This window comes from Thermobia domestica, chromosome 8, assembly GCF_964235325.1.
Source record: "Thermobia domestica chromosome 8, izTheDome1.hap1.1, whole genome shotgun sequence".
Lineage (NCBI taxonomy): Eukaryota > Metazoa > Arthropoda > Insecta > Zygentoma > Lepismatidae > Thermobia > Thermobia domestica.
Window position 1 is genome coordinate 9,069,471 of NC_137461.1, and position 19,068 is coordinate 9,088,538.

At 32.0% G+C, this 19,068-nt stretch overlaps 1 protein-coding gene across 1 annotated transcript in view; it reads right to left on the minus strand.

Moving 5' to 3' along the window:
- LOC145692677 (uncharacterized) overlaps nt 1–19,068 on the minus strand; it is a 1,521,027-nt gene that overhangs the window by 860,371 nt on the left and 641,588 nt on the right. Inside the window, exons 168-176 of the mRNA XM_081768059.1 lie at nt 18,727–18,780; nt 14,080–14,130; nt 13,545–13,589; nt 12,754–12,807; nt 10,731–10,781; nt 10,179–10,232; nt 9,398–9,451; nt 2,324–2,377; nt 1,568–1,621 (exon numbers count right to left, since the gene is read on the minus strand). Of these exons, the coding sequence (XP_081624185.1) occupies nt 1,568–1,621; nt 2,324–2,377; nt 9,398–9,451; nt 10,179–10,232; nt 10,731–10,781; nt 12,754–12,807; nt 13,545–13,589; nt 14,080–14,130; nt 18,727–18,780 (471 nt within the window). The remainder of the gene's footprint in view (nt 1–1,567; nt 1,622–2,323; nt 2,378–9,397; nt 9,452–10,178; nt 10,233–10,730; nt 10,782–12,753; nt 12,808–13,544; nt 13,590–14,079; nt 14,131–18,726; nt 18,781–19,068) is intronic.

Below are 19,068 nucleotides of genomic sequence, written 5' to 3' on the forward strand. Positions count from 1 at the left end.
TTGTAAACATTGCGTTGCACTACGACTACTTTCCGAAAAGCAGCTAATGTAAAAAGGTCCAAATTATGCATCAATAGAAGTTTTAAAGTAAAATAATTATCATTGGGCATGTTCTTGTGAAAGTTTAACCAGAAAGGAAAAAAATACATATTTCATGTAAGCATATTAAAACGTTTTGTATTATTTTGCAATTGAAAAGGCACGGAAGTGTGATATCACAATTGACAATAAGGTTTCCGTTATCTAAGCTTATATTTTAGACAATTTTAAAGCAAGGTAGTTATAATCGAAAACATTCTTAAGAAATGAGGAACTGATATCTTTCAGCATATTTACTGTTCTAATTTTATTTTTCCATTCTTGAGAGAACTAATTTGCAAATAACTGTAAAATGGGATTATTATTTGCTATCGATAGCGTGCATTTATTCACCTTAATTTTGATATATAATGAGTTTATTATTTGTAAAAAAAATAAAGATAACCAACTAACCTGGGAACTGAGGTTGGCCAAGTACAATATTAACAATCTTTGATACGATACATAAATTTAAAGAAAATAAAATAATGTTAATTATGTTTATAATCAATTTTTATTCTTAACTTGAATTGTTACACTATAAATTGTACGGATTTAGCTTCATAGAAAACTTTCGTATTCTCTCCGAACTTTATATACATACTATGATTCATACGTTTTAATCACCGGGATTGCTGTGAGCGTCTGCTGTGAGCCTAATAATTTGCACGTGAACTTTGCGATGTGTTTCAGTGGTACTCTTTTTTTTAGGAAATTAATTTTGACGACAGATTGAATTGAGATCTGAAAATACTGCATATGATAGGTCTAATTCTATTTATTGCAATGGTAACAAAAAGCACAACTTGTGTTAGATATTATAAACATGAACTTGTATTAGATATTGTAAACATAAACAAATAGCACTACTTGTATTAGATATTGCTGAAGGTAAGTAAATATACTAGTTTCGTTTGCAAGACACAGAACCCATGTGAACTAAAATAATTTGAAATAAAAGCAAGTGTTACATATTCTGAATAACATTATTTATAACTTGCGATATTTTAAGATTTGAAAGAGCTAACATGTAATATAACCAATTGCACGTCAGTCTGTGTTCAATTGTCATCCAGTGGGAGTAATTATGAATTGTTCGTCATTACGATAATAAAGATAAATTATTTGGTGTACGAAATTATCATACACTATTTTAAAACTTTCATGTTTAAATACTTTAAATATTTGAAAGAAATAAGAAAAAGAGAGCATGTAAGGTTTCTCTTCCATCCGAATTTGCGTCGCTACAATGTTTTATCTATTACACATTGTCCTCTTCTGTGTCAACTTTAAGAATTGTAATTATAAATATCACCTGAAGAAACTCACAAATCCCGATTCAACTGTCTAAAAATTTAATGCTTTAAAAAGTAGAGTCTATGACAAATGCCAGAAAAATTATCGTGCCAAGATAATATATCTAAACTCATTGAAATCCTGATGTCCGAAAATTTTGCACCTAGACGAAAAATTTCTCATATTCCAATACCTGGAATTTCTGGTCTCTGTTCTTCTGGTCTTATCGGAGAAGGCACTTCTTGTCCTGAAGAGAAAGGAAAAGTATTTATTAAAGTTGCCCTTACATACCTCAGTGGAAACAGATAATAAAGGAATGTAAAATGTAATTTACATCTTTCATATGTCTTTACATTGCTTTCGTTTGAGATAATTAATTTAAACTATTTCATAACAAAACACGAACATAAAGGAACTCCAAACACTGAACGTTAGTAAATTGAACTGTTTTATATACTTTTCTGATCGTAACAATAGCAGGATTGTGTTTTGTTTGGAAAAAGAACCTTTAGGTAACTAAGTTTATAGTTTATAAAGTTTCAATGAGACTATTATGATAATTTATAAGTCGGGAATGAAGAAGTTTTACATATTTATTGTTATCACTAATTTAGATCTCTATCCGGAGGAGACTTATTTGCAAATGACATTTTTATGAGGTTATTTCTTGTGTTGAATAGCGTTCATTTGCTTACGTTAACTTTCAATTTCAAATAAATTACTTATTTATAATATTTAAAGATACTGCCTTCGATATGGAGGCTGGTCAAGTTCATTAACAGTTATTGGTATGGCAAATCAAGTAAACGAAAGTTAATTCATAGTAATTTTGTTTACTATCAGTTTATAATATTGACATATTATACTTTAAATTAGGTTAATTGAACCTTATGCTTACATTTCTTTAACTTTCTTTGCATTTTATACATAAATTTTTATGTTACCTTACCTGGAGTTACAGGTCTTTCTTCCTCTGGAGCTATAGTAGAAGATACTTCTTGTCCTAAAACAAAAATATACAAAATTGGTTATGGCGCATCTGTATACGACAGAATAAATAATGAATTAGAGAAAACAATTTCAAATAAATGTCTTTTCGAATTTTCAGGATTGTTTAGAAATGAGGTAATTAGGTCAATTACATACGTAATGATTAGAGATAGACAATCAATTTCATTAACGAGTACTTAACGTTGGTAAATAGATTGAACATCGTTACTGATCGAACAAAATCAAGACATTTTTACAAATGTTGGAAAAATCACAGTTCTGGTAATTATTGTAAGCTTATGGTTTACAGAGTGTAAATCAAGGGAATTAATTATGTTCTCTAAAAAATGGTGAGCGGAAACTTTCACACATTTAATACTACAGTTAGACAAATTTTTCGGTATGCACGTTGAAAAAATACATAGAGAGAAAAAATAATTACCTGAAATATCATTCATTAGATTATATTCGTTTAAGAGATTAAGTAAATATCTCAAATGTAATATTTAAAGATGCTAAGCTATCCTGGGTATTGACACTAACCAGGTACAACACTAATAGTTTCTGGCATAGTACCTATGTTTTTAAAATATAGATTTAATTATGTTCATTAAAAATATTGTAAATATATTCTTACACTGTAAACGTTGCTTTGACAGGTAATACACAGGCTCTCTCTTTTGTGTTGTGATCTACTAGCTATTTACTTCAATAGATGAGATTTCACTTGTATGCAAATTAAAAACAGATCAACGATATTAAATTCAAGACTTCAATCGCAAATCATCCCAAATCCACATTTGTCCTTCCTATTTTGCTTTTTTTTTTTTTGTTAGCATCGATGTTTTAAGGGCTATTCGCTTGCATAAGACGAGAGTCCAAACCAAAACTTTTAAAAAAATACAAAATTATTTCAACTAAACAGAATAGAATGCCAAGCATAATCTTCTCTTTCTTCTAAAAAACAAAACAAAAAAAGTACTCCGGAAAGCTTGGGATATTCTGCAATTCAGATGTTCCATTATACTCAGTTAAACCTCTTTTGGGCAATTGACAGAAGCTGTCGTCTTACAAATAAAGGGTTCTCAGAAAATTGATTATTGGCCACTCACATAACAGGCATTTATATAGCGCGTAGAACTAATAGTATTTCAAAGCCTATATCGTATCAGTGAGAAGTCTGCAAATTCTTGTATAATTCTCAGAATACTCAGACCTTAGAGAATGCTAAGCAAATGCCTATTAATATTAATCTCCGGAAGAAAATGCGCTCGTTAATGACCGCATTCTAACTTTTGTTTGTGAAATTAGTATATTGAATGCTCTCTCAATTTTTTTACTTATTTGATCTTGGAGTTAAGAGTTATTAATACGTATTCTTTTATTTGAATTATTTTCTTCTAATATACTTGGCTTTTTCTTACTTCGTTCATTTAGCGATTTGTATTTTAACTTTTGTCTGGTTATACTTTGGTCCTAATACGTTCCTTACTTTCATATTTTAATATGAAGCGTTTTTGGACTAATGACGGTATCATGACGGATACAATAAATTCTAAGCTGGCGCCCCTATTAAGTTTTCATTGATCCGTTATTAATTTCGCTTTAAAATTAGTTTACTTTAAATTATTCTTAACCTTAGGAACAGCAAGGGGGAGGGCCTAGAAGACCCACAAATTATTTTTGTTACATTTTCTAACATTTTTAGTTGCATAAAACATCTAAAAAAATGATAATGTCAAGCTTGACCCCATTCATCATAAAACATACTTGATTAGTTTTTAGTATTTTGTTTCTTCTATTTATAAATAAAGAAAGTTTTGTGGGCCTCAGAGCCTCCCTTCTGGTAGTACTAAGGGCCTACTCACCGCATACGCTAAGTGTTACATTACAGTGTTTTGGCTATTTATTTTATTTTAATTTTAAACAATTTTGGTATTACAACATGCAGGGGCACTCCGAGCTATAATTTTGGTGCAGTGTTGCCAACTGCACATTCGAAAAAATTAGTGTATACATTTTTCTGATTATTCTTTCAGCACCTTAATATTTTAGTTTATTCCTTGATTGTGTGATTGTAAAGATATATGCTGCTGCACGCCTGGTGTTATCAAGTGCTTTTAATCATACAATCTACAAGCAGCAGCCTGCAACACTGATTGAAGACCCATATTTCATAGGAAATTGTCAGTTCGTTATTTTGTGACTATGGCTGTATGTGGGAATCTGCAGCAGCATTGGAACCATGACAAATCGGGCTGCTCGCTAAAGTTCAATTGAGAAAAAGCCTTAAGAACGTTTAAATGAATCTGAAATTGAAGCTAGTGGGTTGGAATGTAACAAGGTGAAAAAAAACTGCCAGATTTTGATGCAAAAGATAGTGATTTGAAGATATTTTTCATAATGCAAATGTAACAAATGGAAGCAGTGGTACGTTTCTTGCAATGAATCCCTTGTAATATTCATAATGTTGTAGTGGTGTTAGTTTACAAAACTGACAGATAAGTCGCAGCTTGTTTGATTACGTTTTACATGTTCATTCCATAGGTGCAAAAACCTGACGTTGTGCTACTAGAAAAATTGTAATTTGTGTTGTTTTAGTAACACTGGTTCTTTGGTGATAATCCCTATAGTGTCCAATGAACGTCCCTTACACTATCTATCTTTCGCTGAAACAAGATTTAAAAGAATTTCGCCATTACAAGGATAGCCGGGATCGAATTATAAAAGATTAATCCTAAATTCATTGGAATACTGAAGTATACCCCACTCTTCCCCATTCTACCCCACTATACTGCACTGCTACTAAATTGCTTTTAGAAGTCGCCTTTGTACACATACTACACTATACTAAGTCGCTATTGATCTGTTTGATAATTTTTCTACACAAACAAATAAAATAAATAGGTCACAGTTACTGACATAAATAAAAAAATGGTAACTTAACAATTACACACATATTTGGCAACACTGCACTTAGAAACCTAGTAATAATAGAGAATAAAAAATATATGATGTTTTAGATATTCCATGTTCATATCAGCAAGATAAATTCTTTTACGTGAGAAGTAATGACCTTTATACTGTGGGGCTCAGAGCCCCCCTCCCCCGTTGGTGTCCAATGTAACCCAAAAATACGTTGGTATTCCTTAAGTTTAATATTATTATACAAATGTATATTTGCAGCATCTCTAACTTCCACCAGTTATGTCTTTTCTAAATGTTCGATGTCCTACCTATAACTGTTTAGGAGGAGCTCCTTCCTGGCTAAGCGGTCAGCGTACGCGCCTGTGGCGCGGGTTCGATTCCCGGCGGGAACTCATGTTGTTCGGATTCCACGTTAATCAGTAAGTCCACGTCTCATATTGCCTCGCTGCTAAACAGAACGTTAAACTCAAAATCAATCAACCAATCAAACTGTTTATGAGATAGAAGGTCATAAAATTGTTGAAAAGTTCAGATTTTTCTACTGTCATTTAACAAAACCTATGTGATACTTTGTATAAATATAGGAACTTTGTATTTAGCACAAATGTAAGATATTTAATAAAAGGCGAAAGTCTAGAAATGGACAAACTACCCTTAGGTACGCTAATAAGCGTTTCAAGTACGACACCTAGTTTAAAGAGAATTAAATCATCCGAATTATGAATGAAATCAATTTTCATTGCAGACCTAACGTGAATAATCACACTATAAATTATATGGAGTCAGGTTCTGTCTTTTCTTTACACTTTATATACGCACTATTGGTCATAAATTATCATCACCGCGGAGTGTTCTGAGTATCTCTTCGAGGATTATATTTTTAAGTGAAGTTTGAAGCTCGGAGTTAGAGCTATTCATGTTTAAAATACTGAGTTTAATGGCAGTTTGATTGAGGTCTGAAAAACACTGCACATTACTGTCTAATGATATTTATTGCCATGGTAACGAAAAGTACAATTTGTATTAGATATTATTAACATAAACAAATGTTCAAGGTGAGTCAAATTCTAATTTCGCTTGAAAGACATAGACGCATAGAACCATTCCATGAAAAGGGTTTTTTTAAAAGTGTTTCATACTCTATCCTTTTTTATTACTTGACGATATTTCAAAGTTGAAAGGCATAAAATACAGTACTAGGTATTGCATGTCATTCTGCGTTTAATTGTCACTCAGCGTTAGAAATTTGTAATGTTTGTCTTTGCAATCACATTGAAAAAGACTGGTTTCTATGTAGGATAATTCTGAACTTAAAATACTTTAATATCAGAGCAAGAGTAAAAAGGAAGAGAGCTTGTAAGGCTTTTCTTCCTTTCAAATTTTTGTGACCACACTGGACTATCTACATATTGACATCATCTTTGCTTACTTTAGGAATAATATTTATAATTACCATTAAAAGAAACTTACAGATCTCGATCGTATTGGCTTAAAACTTTATGCTTTAAAGACACAAGGCTGCAAATTGAAAAAAAGTTCATGTTGTTTTTTGATTAATAGTTGAATTTAATTCCTTGTTCCTAGCTGATTACTAATAATGAATTCGTTTTTCCCTGTCACGTAAGGTTTTCTTACAAATCAATGTCAAAATTTGGGCCTTCTTCCATATTTTAGCATAATACTGCTTTCTTATACCTTATTTCTTATCTTCTATCAAACTAAAGAGCTTATTATGCTAAATAACTGAACATGTTTTGATTAATGTGAATGCAGACAGACAAAGAAAAGAATATAAGATTCTCTACACATACCGGTACAGATTACTACATATATACATATAATATGGAAATATATACTTTGTAAAATGGAAATCAACACAATCATATAACATACTTATTTTTCACATCTTTTTAGCACGCTTTCTCTTATAAGCGTTCCTAATTTTCTTCTGAAGTTTCTCTGTGCAATGTTAACACTAGTGAGCCATCATGCTAACACTCCAAAGTCCTGATACCTTTTCTCCATAACCCTCATGTCTTGGTGGAACCGTTCACCTTGTTCCTCACTTAATTCTCCGAGATTTGGTGGAAAGTAATCAAGATGAGAATGCAACTTGAGATTCATGTTGCAACCCAGTTCTTGAAATTTAACTAACATATTCTCAACAACTTCTCTGTAATTAGCACTTTTGTGGCTCCCCAGGAAGTTCACCACCACACTTTTAAGTGCTATCCAAGCATCCCTTTCAGCATTAGTCATTGTTGCCTCGAAGTTTTTATCCTTCATTAACTTCCTAATGTCTGGGCCAACGAAGAAACCTTCTTTCACTTTGGCACATGGAAGTGAAGGAAATTTGTTGCATATGAACTTGAAACATTCGCCTTCCTTGTCGAGTGCCTTAACAAATTGTTTCATCAATCCTAATTTTATGTGAAGGGGAGGAAGTATAACTTTCTCAGGACTGACTAAATTTTGTTGAATGATGTTTTTTGATCCCGCGTTCAGTGTTTTCCGTAATGGCCACTGTTTCCTTCCCCAGTGGTCATTTCGTGCCCTACTATCCCACTCGCAGATGTAACATGGTATTTTTGTATACCCACATTGTTGCCCAAGTACAATGCTCAAAATCTTCAAATCTCCACACACCACCCAACCATGTACCTCGTATTTAATTTTATTAAGAATAAATTGCAGACTGTCATATGTTTCTTTCAGTGACACAGAATGAGCAATAGGAACTGAGGGGAACTTATTTCCATTATATAACAGAACAAATTTTAAACTTGTTTTATTGAATAATCTCCAATCAATAGAAAGGCAAGGGAAATTTAACTTGATCAACAAACCTGACACATCACAACAAAACACAATAGAACCTTCTTTTGAGAAATACTACACAAATTCTTTTTCCCGATATCTGTACCAGGAAAATGTTCCACAGACCAGCAAGTTATTTTCATTAAGTCTGGAACCAAGAAGTTGAGCAGATTATTTAGACAGATTTAGATCATTGAGCTGGCGTTGAGTGAGTGGTATAGGGTCACGAGATCCGCTAGGGGGGTTGTAAACTTCATCTTCTTTTTCACTATTTTCCACTGAATCACTGTACGAACTAGGATCACTTACAAACTCAAGATTTGATGAAGGTGTCGGAACAGGCAAGTCTAGGCCGTGCAGCACAGGTCTCATTGCAGAAGGAATATTGGGATACACTATATTTGTCTTGTTTCGAGAATTGTGTCCTACAATTTCACAGGAACAGAAGTAGCAATCGTCGCTGTGGTTTTTGGGTTCTCTCCACACCATTGGTACTGCGAATTGCATAGATGGCCGCTTTCCAGTACTCCAGTTCCGAACCGATTCCACACAAATTCTACACAGATTGTGTGGAGTCCACGATTTATCTTGATCTCCAAGTTCCATACGGAAGTATGCGAAATATGCCCTTCTTACAAAATCTGTAATTTTCTGTCTCTGTGTGGAACAAATTCACCACAGATGTAACAAAATAAATCTGGTCTATTCTTACAACCACGAGTTGCCATGGCAACACAGTATTCAACGAACTACAAAAGAAACTAGCCTCAGATATTAACATTTCATATTATTGAAGCACATCTAAGATTTGCGATAATTAAATATGAAATTTATTTGAAATGAGACAAGATTTGATATAGAAATATTTTAAATATTCATGCAGACAAAATTTTAGTTAATTTAATTAAATTAAACTTCCTTACATTTAAAACATATTCTTTTTTATTCCCGCCTGGATAATTTCATCACGTACTTGTGACATCTAGCATCAATCAGTTGAATTACGCTTAAACATGCATACCGCAATCAACATATATAAATCGTGAATTGTGAGAAATTCTTACGTGATATGAGAAAACTAGTGCCAGTTTCGGTTTCAGCATGTTCAAATACATATAAAACACCCACAATTATAAAAACAACAGAACCTATGCGGCCCTGTGAGATTAGTGTCTATGCAAATGCCAGTACTATAATTATTATAGTGCCAGAATAATAGGTCTAATTGATTGAGATCGAGGATATCCTAAAATTTTCACCTAGACAAAAAAATATAATATTACATTACCTGGACGTTCAGTTCTTTGTTCCTCTGGAACTATGAGAGAAGGTGCTTCTTTTCCTGAGGGCAAAGGAAATGTATTAATTGATGCTGTCCTTACATACTTCAGTGGAAACATTTAAGAATGGAATGGACAATTTAATTTATATCTTTCTTACATATGTCTTTAATCTTACATATATTTATCTTTCATAATTTAAACCTATCGTATTTACATAGTTTTGATTTGAGATAATTAATGTCAATTATTTCATAAGATGTAATGGACAAAAATAAACTCCAAGCCCTTAACGATAGTAGATTCAACAGTAATGTATACGTTCCTTATCGAAGCAACAGAAGGATTTCCGCTTTGTTTGGAAACAGACTTTCAGGTTACTGAGTTCGCAGGTTAAGAAACTTTAAGTAAGGTAGTTATTATCATATATAAGTCGTGAACGGAGAAAGTTCATATATTTATTATTATCATTAATTTAGACCTTCATCCGGTGAGGATCTAAGTTCCAAATGACATTCTAAAAGGTTGTTTCTTGTTTCGAATAGTGTACATTTACTGACGCTGACTTCCAGCAATATTTAAAATTACTCAAGTGATATTGAGGTTGGTCAAGTTGATTACTAACAGTTACTATTACAGCAATTAAGATACAAGAAAGTTAATTCATTTTAATTTTTGTTTGCTATCAGTTTATAATATTCGCATCATGTACTTTAAATTAGATCACTGAACTTAGTTTACATTTATTTATTAGTTTGCATTTTATGCGTATTTTTTGTATTACCTTACCTGGACTGACAGGTCTTTCTTCCTCTGGAGCTATAATAGAAGGCACTTCTTGTCCTGAAACAAACCATACAAAATTTGTTATGTAGCCTCTGTATACAACAGAGGAAATAATTAAACAGAGAACACAATACAAAATTTACGACTCTTTAAATTTCTGGGATTGTTTTCAAATTAGATAGTTATGGTCAACTGTATACTTAATGATTAGTCATAGACAATCAACTTAGTGTTCGAGTACTTAATGTTAGTACAAAGGTTGAATTTTGTGTCTGATCAAACTTGATCTTGACTGTTTAGGCTTTGTTGAAAAATAACATTTCTGGTAACTAAGCGTATGGCTTACACAATCTGAGGGGAGACAGTTATGGTCGATTATGTTCTTAAAAAGTAATAAGCGGGCAATTCCACTAACATTAAGTTAGATGTTTCCATATGTAGCATGAAATACATAGCAAGAAAAATTATCTCTGTGAAGTACCATTCGTTTGCTCAGGATTATTTAACATATTATTTAAGTATTTCTAATGCATTATTTAAAGATACTGAACTAACCTGGGTATTGAGGCTGGCCAACAACAACATTAATAGTTTCTGGTAAGGTACCTAAATTGAAAAGAAATGATAAGTGATAATTATGGTCATTGAAACTACTTTAAGTATACTGTTACACAGTAAACATTGTGTTAACAGTGTTTGCTCTGGATCACTCTCTTCTATGCTTTGATCTTAGTAGCTATTTACTCCCATGGATAAGCCCTCACTGGTAAGCACAATAAAACCAGGTCAATGAAAATAAAATATGCTGAGTTAAACTTTTTTCTTGCAATTTGCATACAGTGTTGGGTACTGGACATAGAAGTGAAATTATCCTGACACGAATGAATATCTGCGATTTATATCTAATGCATCCTTAAACAGTGCGTAGATTAAAGCGTTCGTCTGGCTTATGAATATCGTCACTTATAGCGCGATTAACAATGCATGTTAATATTAGTCTCAGGAAAAACAGAAGTTTCTTGATTTTGTTCGTGAAATAAGGATAGTGAACGTACTCTGATCTTCCCTTATTTGATTTTCTGGTTTGATATTATTGTTATTGCTCTGTTTTAATTAACTTTTCTTACATGTCTTTCATTTTGCGACTTGTACTTTATATTTTTTTTATATTTTCCTTTTTGTTATAACGTTTTCCCTTAATATTTTGATGTGAGATGAACTTATTTTTAGAAAGTTTTAGTTTAAAATTTAAACTGTAGTTTCTTTGGGTCAATATGGCCGTATCTTGATGGGGACAGATAAACTCGCCGCTAAAGCCCCATTACTACTAATTGTTACTAATAGAATTATACAAATGTGACTAATCTCCAGCTGTAACATCTTTTAAATAGTTAAATGTACTGTCTTGAACAATTTACAATCTAGAGAGTAATAAAAATCTTTAAAAATATGATCTTTCCTCTCACTCACTTAACAAAACCTATGCGATGCTTCCTATTAATAAATAAACTTTATATTTAGCACAAACGTAAGACGCCCAAACGTTCGAAATATTTCTTGAAAAACACCATTACAGCTTCTGAAACGGCACTTAAATTTAAATAAAATTAATGAGTTGATTTTGAGTTTAACGTCTTTTTTCAGCACCGAAGTTATATGAGATAAATAAAATTAAATCATGCTAATTATCTTTACAATAAATTTTTCTTCTAGATCTATTGTATCATCTATGAATTAGATGGATTCAACTTTATAAAAAAAACTTCTGTAATCTGCATTCCTTATATACACACAGCCTCTACATCATAAATTATCACCGCTGAGCTTTGTAAGCATCTACTGTAAAGCTATAACTTTGCACGTGAATTTATAAGCTCGGCGCTAGAGGTAAGCTTGTTTAAAATGTTATATCAAATGGCAGTTTGAATGAGATGTAAAGGATACTGTAGATGGGCCCAGTTATACTTATTACAGTGATGACAAATGGTACAACTTGATAGATATTTGAAAACATAAAGAGTGTGAGAGGTGAGCCAATTGATAAGCCTCGCTTGAAAGAAATGGACACAGAGAGTTATTTGCAATGAAAATAAGTTGAAAGGGAAACAAGCTTTCCCTTATTTACAACTTATTAACGCTAACGTTTGCAAGAAATAGAATACAGTTTCAAAAATTTCACGCCCTTTTTTGTTTCTTATTTTATCTCACAGAATGAAACTAGTATTCTTGGTTGCAACTCTATAATTGGACGGATGAAAGCATTATACATTTTAGAATAAGATAATTTTCACGTTTAAATCCTTTGACATAATTGCAAGAAATTAAAGAAAGACAGACTATGTAAGGCTTTTCTTCCTTCACAGTTTTTGTCACTGCAATGAATTATTTATTACATATTTGCCTATTTTAAGAATAGCATTTTAAGATGGTATTATAAGTAGCATATTAAGTAACTCACAAATCCCCATCCAATTGTCTTAAAACTTTATGTAGTGTCTGTGACAATTATTGTTGGGTTATTGTTGGTATGCAAAAATTTTCACCCAGACGAAGGTCTAGATTATTTGCATTATATTACCTGGACGTTCAATTTTCTGTTCCTCTGGAAGTATGGGAGAAGGTACTTCTTGTCCTGAACAGAAAGAAAATGTATTTATTAGTGTTGACTTTATATACGCCAATGGAAACAAGTAAGCAAGGAATCTAAGATTTAATTTATATCTTCTTTATCTCTTTACATTACTTTCATTTGCGATAACTAATGTCAAGTGTTTTGGAAACACATTTCCGGTAACTACGTTCACAGTTTATAAAAGCCGTTCACACACATCGTTCAGATATTTTTTGCATTGATTTAGATCTCCATCCGCAGGGAACTAAGTTACTAATGACATTTTTAAAAGTTGTATCTTCTGTTGAATAGCGTTCATTTGCTTATTTTGACTTTCAAATTCAAATGAATTTAGAGTTTCTTCGTGGCTACGTTGTTAGCGTATGCGATTTTGGCCTGAGAGAAACGGGTTTGATTCCCGGCGGAAGTTCATGTGGTTCGGATTCCAGGTTAATCATTAGGTCCCGTCTAATGTAGACTCGCTGCTGCAAGTTAAACTCAAAATACACTAAAAATGAATTTCTTATTTGTAATATCTAAAGATACTAAAATGAAAATATTGACAGTGAGCAAGCTCAATACCAACAGTGTTTGATACGGTAACTAAAATAAAAGAAAATTAATTCATGTCAATTTTGTTGGACCTCACTTTATAATATTGGCAAAATGTAAGTTTGTGTACTTTAAATTAGATTAATTCAACCCGGTGTTTATTTATTTTTCTGTCCATTTTATGTATAATATTCAAATTACGTTACCTGGTCTTTCTTCCACTGGAGTTATAATAGAAGGTAATTGTTCTGCTGAAAGAAAAAACAAACTAAAAATTATGTTGTCTTTGCAAACAAGGAATATAAGTAAACAGTGAAAGCAAAATTAAACGTATGATTCCTTGAATTTTCGGAGTTTTTTTTAATAATATACTTATTGTTGACAATATACATAATGATTAGAAATAAACAATTAATGTAATGTACGAGTACTTAGCATTAGTACATAGATTGGACATCGTCTGTGATTGGGCAAGATTGGGATCTTTTGTTCTCTGTTTGGAAATAACATTTATGATATCTAAGCTTACAATTTCACAGTCTGAACGAGAGCTTTGATGAATTATATTCTTAAAAAGTGACGAGCGGAAACTTTCATATATTTAGCTAGATCTTACGACACCTAGCATGGAAAAAGGAACAGATAGAAAATATATTACGTGAAATAACGTTTTTTTCATATTTATTTAACAGTTATAGTAAATAATCATATCCATTGTATATCTAAGGTTACTATACTAACCTGGGTATTCAGGCTGCCCAAGTACACCACCAATAGTTTGTGGTAAGGTACCTAAATTATAAAAAAAACGGCTGTTAATTATTTTATTAAGAGCTATGCATATACATAATATTAAGTGTAACATTGTTAATGTAAAGTTTACAGATTTGGCAATGCAGCATTTTTTCTGTGCTCTGGTCTTAGTATATTAACTTCAATCGATGAGCTCTCACTGGCAAGGAAACATAACCCATGTCAATGAAATGAAACTATATCCAGTTACACTTCTTCCGGCAATAGGTAGACGGCATCGCGTAGTAGTCACAGAAATGAAATAATACTGCCAAAATTGTATATTTACCATTCACATTTCACACATCCCTATATAATCAATGGAGATAAAAGTCAAGTTTGCGACCATTATATCATCTCACTGAGTACTCCCTAGATTCTTTTAAAATGCTCCGAGTAATCAGATCTCAGGAAACGCTTAGCAATGTCTCTTAATATCATTATCTGAATGGAAATGTTCCTTAGTAGCCGTGGAAGGCTTTCTCAATTTTATGCGTGGAAGAGGGACAGTGAATGGCCTTTGATCTTCCATGATTTGCTTTTCTCGTTAAACGTTATTATTATTGCTTCTTTGTAAAATATTCTTACATGTTTCGTTATTTTATTCATTTTAATATTTCTACTTTAACTTTATAAATTTTTCTCTCTGTTTCTTTTAGAATATTGATGTAAAATAAAGGTATTTTAAAAGATTTATTTTAACTTTTATTCTGTATCTACTTCCGGCAAATGCCGTATTCTGAGGGCGACACATAAACTCGCTACTGACGAGCAATGAAATTTTAATCATTCAGATACTAATTGTACAGTAAATTAGGTTTCTATAAAATATTACAAATACTATTACGCAAATATATATTTACATTTCTCTAAGCTTCAGTAGTAATGCGATTTATGAATGTTCAATGTCTTTTCTCAAACAGTTTACTACATAGACGGTTATAAAATCCTTTAAAAAATATTTAAAGGAATTCTGATGCTTCTTATAAATATGTAAACTTTATATTTGGCACAAACATAAGATACGAAATATATGATAAATATCCGAAAGTTGTAAACTTTCTCCTTACGTACACCATTATAGTTTCTGTCACGGTGCCTAAATTTATAAAAAATAAATCACGCTTAGTATCTTCATAATCTTTTTATCTATACTAATGCGAATACTCGCAAAATAAATTAACTGAACGAGGCCTTATGCAAAAGGCTGAACCTGTATTTAAAACGTATGTAAAATGTATTCGCTTTCAACATTATATATTTACTATGGATGGTAAACTTTCATCACCGCGGATTGTTTTGAGCATCTACTGTAAAGGCTGATATTTTGTATCTAATCTTCCCCACAACGTTTGACGTCATTTTGTTTAAAATGTTACATTTAGTGGCAATTTGATTGAAATCTAAAAAGTACTGTAGATGTTAAATCTGGATATATATTACAATGGTAAAAAAGTAAATAAAATTTTTGAAGGTGAGCGAATATATACGTTTCGGTTGAAAAACATAGACACAGAGAGCCATATGCAGTAAAGAGGATTTGTAAGAGAAAGAAGTTTTCCATATTCTGTCATTATTTATAACTTGTTGACTTGATAATATTTGAAAGGCAAAATGTAGAGTACCACGCTTTTCTGTGTTCAATTTTCGCACAGTAGGAGTAATTACGTAGTGTTTGTCGTTGCAATTACATTGCAATAGAAGGACCTAACTATTATAAATACTTTTAAATAAAATTGTTTTTAAATATTTTATCATAACAGTAAGGTATATAAAAAACAAAACATTGAATGCTTTCCTTCCTTTCGAGTTTATATCAGTAGAATGACTTATTTATTACATATTGTCCTCTTCTGTATACATTATGATAATTATAACTAAATGTGAAGTAACTCACAGATTTCGATCGAACTGCCTTAAAATGTTACGTTTTAAACAGTAATGTCTTTGAGAAACACACATAAAACTATTGTGTCAGAATAATAGATCAAGCTGATTGACATTCAAGATGACCGAGAAATAATAAGCAGAAACATTTACACATTTGTACTAAAGTTAGTTAAATCTTTCAGTATTTCGGTTACTAAAAACATAATAGGAAAAGTTATTAATGTGGAATAGGAATAGCATTTGTTTGTTCAACTTTACTTAACATATAAGTTAGTATTTCCACTGTAACAATTAAAGCTGCTAAGCTAATCTTTGAATTGAGGCTGCCCAAGCACAACACTAATAGATTGTGGTAAGGTACCTTTTTAAAAAAATGATATATGTTAATTAAGTTCATTAAAACGTATTGCAAATATATTTGTTACACCATAAGCATTGCTTTTAAAGGTTTTATTTTTCATTTTTTATTTTTTATTTGACAATCACCAGATACAGCTCAAAGGCCATTTTGCATTGGATATCTAACAACAACGACAACAATACAATGGAAAGGATTTGGGAAGGTATCGACCAGGGCCTGTTTAGTAGGTACCATCCCGGCATTTGCCTGGAAGGACTGAGGAAAACCCTGGAAAACCCCAGTCAGTATGGTCGGCAGCGGGAATCGAACCCACGACCTCCCGAATGCGAAGCCAACGCTCTACCACTTGAGCTACTTCGCTCTACCATTTCAGCTACTTCGCTCGGTATTTAGAACATTATTACTCTGTTAGCAGCCATTTACTCTAATAGATAAGATCTCACTGACAAACAAAGTAAAACCAGGTGAACAAAAATAAACTATGTTCAGTTTACCTCTTTTGAGCAATTGGCAGATGCCTTCCCGTACTAGTCATTAAAACGAAGTGATCTTGATACAATTGAATGATTGCCATTCATATCCTACGTAGCTCCATATAGCGTGTGAATCTAACTGTATGTAATATTAGTAAGTATTGTAAACAGTCTTGTATATTGACGACAATAATCAGACGTCAGAGAACGCTTAGCAAATGCGTGTTAATATTAGTCTGTGGAAGAAAATGCAGTCCTTATGAACCTCCATTGCATATGCAGCCTGCAGTCCTTATGCAGTCCTCACATTGTTTTGTATATTTAGGATCCGATTTTCCTTTATTTGATTTTTGGTTTGGCTTTATAAATATTGCTTCCTTTTCAATTATTTTTTCTTACATTGTTTGCATGTTTTCGTTTATTTATTGTGCGACTTCTACATTATTTTTTTTTACTTTTAGTTCTGTTCTAACGTCTTCCTTTTAGCATTTTGATGTAAAACCAACTTGTTTCTAGAAAGGTTTACTTTATTGTTTTAATGTGAAGCATCATTTGGCCAATGACCATATAGTGATGAAGACAAATAAACTCGCTATTGATGTTTCCATGAAATATGAATCATTCAGTAATTAATTACATTCTAAATTATATTTGCATACGCTGACGTTAATACTATTACACAAGTACATATTTTCAGCATCTGTAGTCCGCTAGTAATGCCCTTTATAAATATTCAATGATTTATTCCCAACCTTTCACGAGATAGAGGGCCATTAAATCCTTTAAAAGATCACATTTTTCCACTCACTCTCTCAAGAAAAGTTATGTGGCACTTCTTATAGATGTAGAAGCATTAAATTTAGCATGAATGTAAGATACGAATTATCAACTAATAACACAAGACCTGGAAATTTCACCGTAGGTACTGCTTTAGAGCTTCCGGCATTGTTCGTAAATTAAAAAAAAAATTAATCGTGCGAATTATATTTAAAAGCCATTTTTTTAAATAACCACATTATAAATTATATTGATTCAATCTTATAAAAAGGATTCACTTTACACTTTATATATAGAGTGTGTATCACAAGTTTTCATCATCACGGATTATTGTGAGCATCTACTGGGAATCGGACGTTTTGTGTTTGAACTTTGCCACTAGGCGTTAGTGGCACACTATTCTTAAAATATAACTAGATGTATTACAAGGGTAATAAAAGATACAATTTCTGTCAGATATTGAAATCACAAAGAAAGAGCTGATGGTTGAGTCAATATACTAGCTTCCCTTCAGAGACATAGACACAGAGAGTCATTGCAAAGAAACGAATTTGAAAGAAAAACAACATTTGCAAATTCTGTCGTTGTTTACGTCATACTGACATTTAAAAGCTGAAAGGTCTAAAATATAATATTATAAATTGCACGATATTTTGTGTTTAATTGCCATTCAGTTTGAATAATTATGTAATGTTTATCGCAGTAATCACAATGGCGAATAATTGGACAGACGAAGCAATTATGGACACTTTTAAAGTAGGGTAAAATTGAAATTTTAATACTTTCATATAACAGCAGGGAGTAAAAAAGAACAGAGCACGTAAGATTTTCCTTCCTTCCCAGTTCATGTCACTGCAATGGATTTTCTCGTTGTCCCCTTCTGTTTCCATTACGATAATTATAACTACAAATATCATTTTAAGTAACTCACACATAGCGATCCACCAGCCTTATAATTACATGCTTTAAACAATAGTGTCAATGACAAGCGTCGGTAATATAATCGTGCAAGAATAATAGATCTGAACTGATTGTGATCCAAAGTGAAAGAAAATTTTCACCGAGAAGAAGTGTTAATTTTTTTTATCACATTACCTGGTCGTTCTGTTCTCTGTTCCTCTGGAACTATGGGAGAAGGTGTTTCTTGTTCTGAAGAGAAAGGAAATGTATTTATTAAAGTTGCTCCTACGTAGCCAGTGAAAACAAGTAAGCATGTAATGTAAGATTTAATTTGTCTTTCTAATTCATTTATTTTCCTTACGTATTTCTTTGCTTTGATGTGAGACAATGCCAATCATTTCACAAGGAATAACGAACCAAAATGTATTCGAAGCACTTATCGTTAATAGATTGAACAGTTTTATAAACGTTCCTGATTTTACCAGTTTCCAGAGTCAAGTTCAATACTGGCAGTTATTATGGTAATTAAATTTTTAA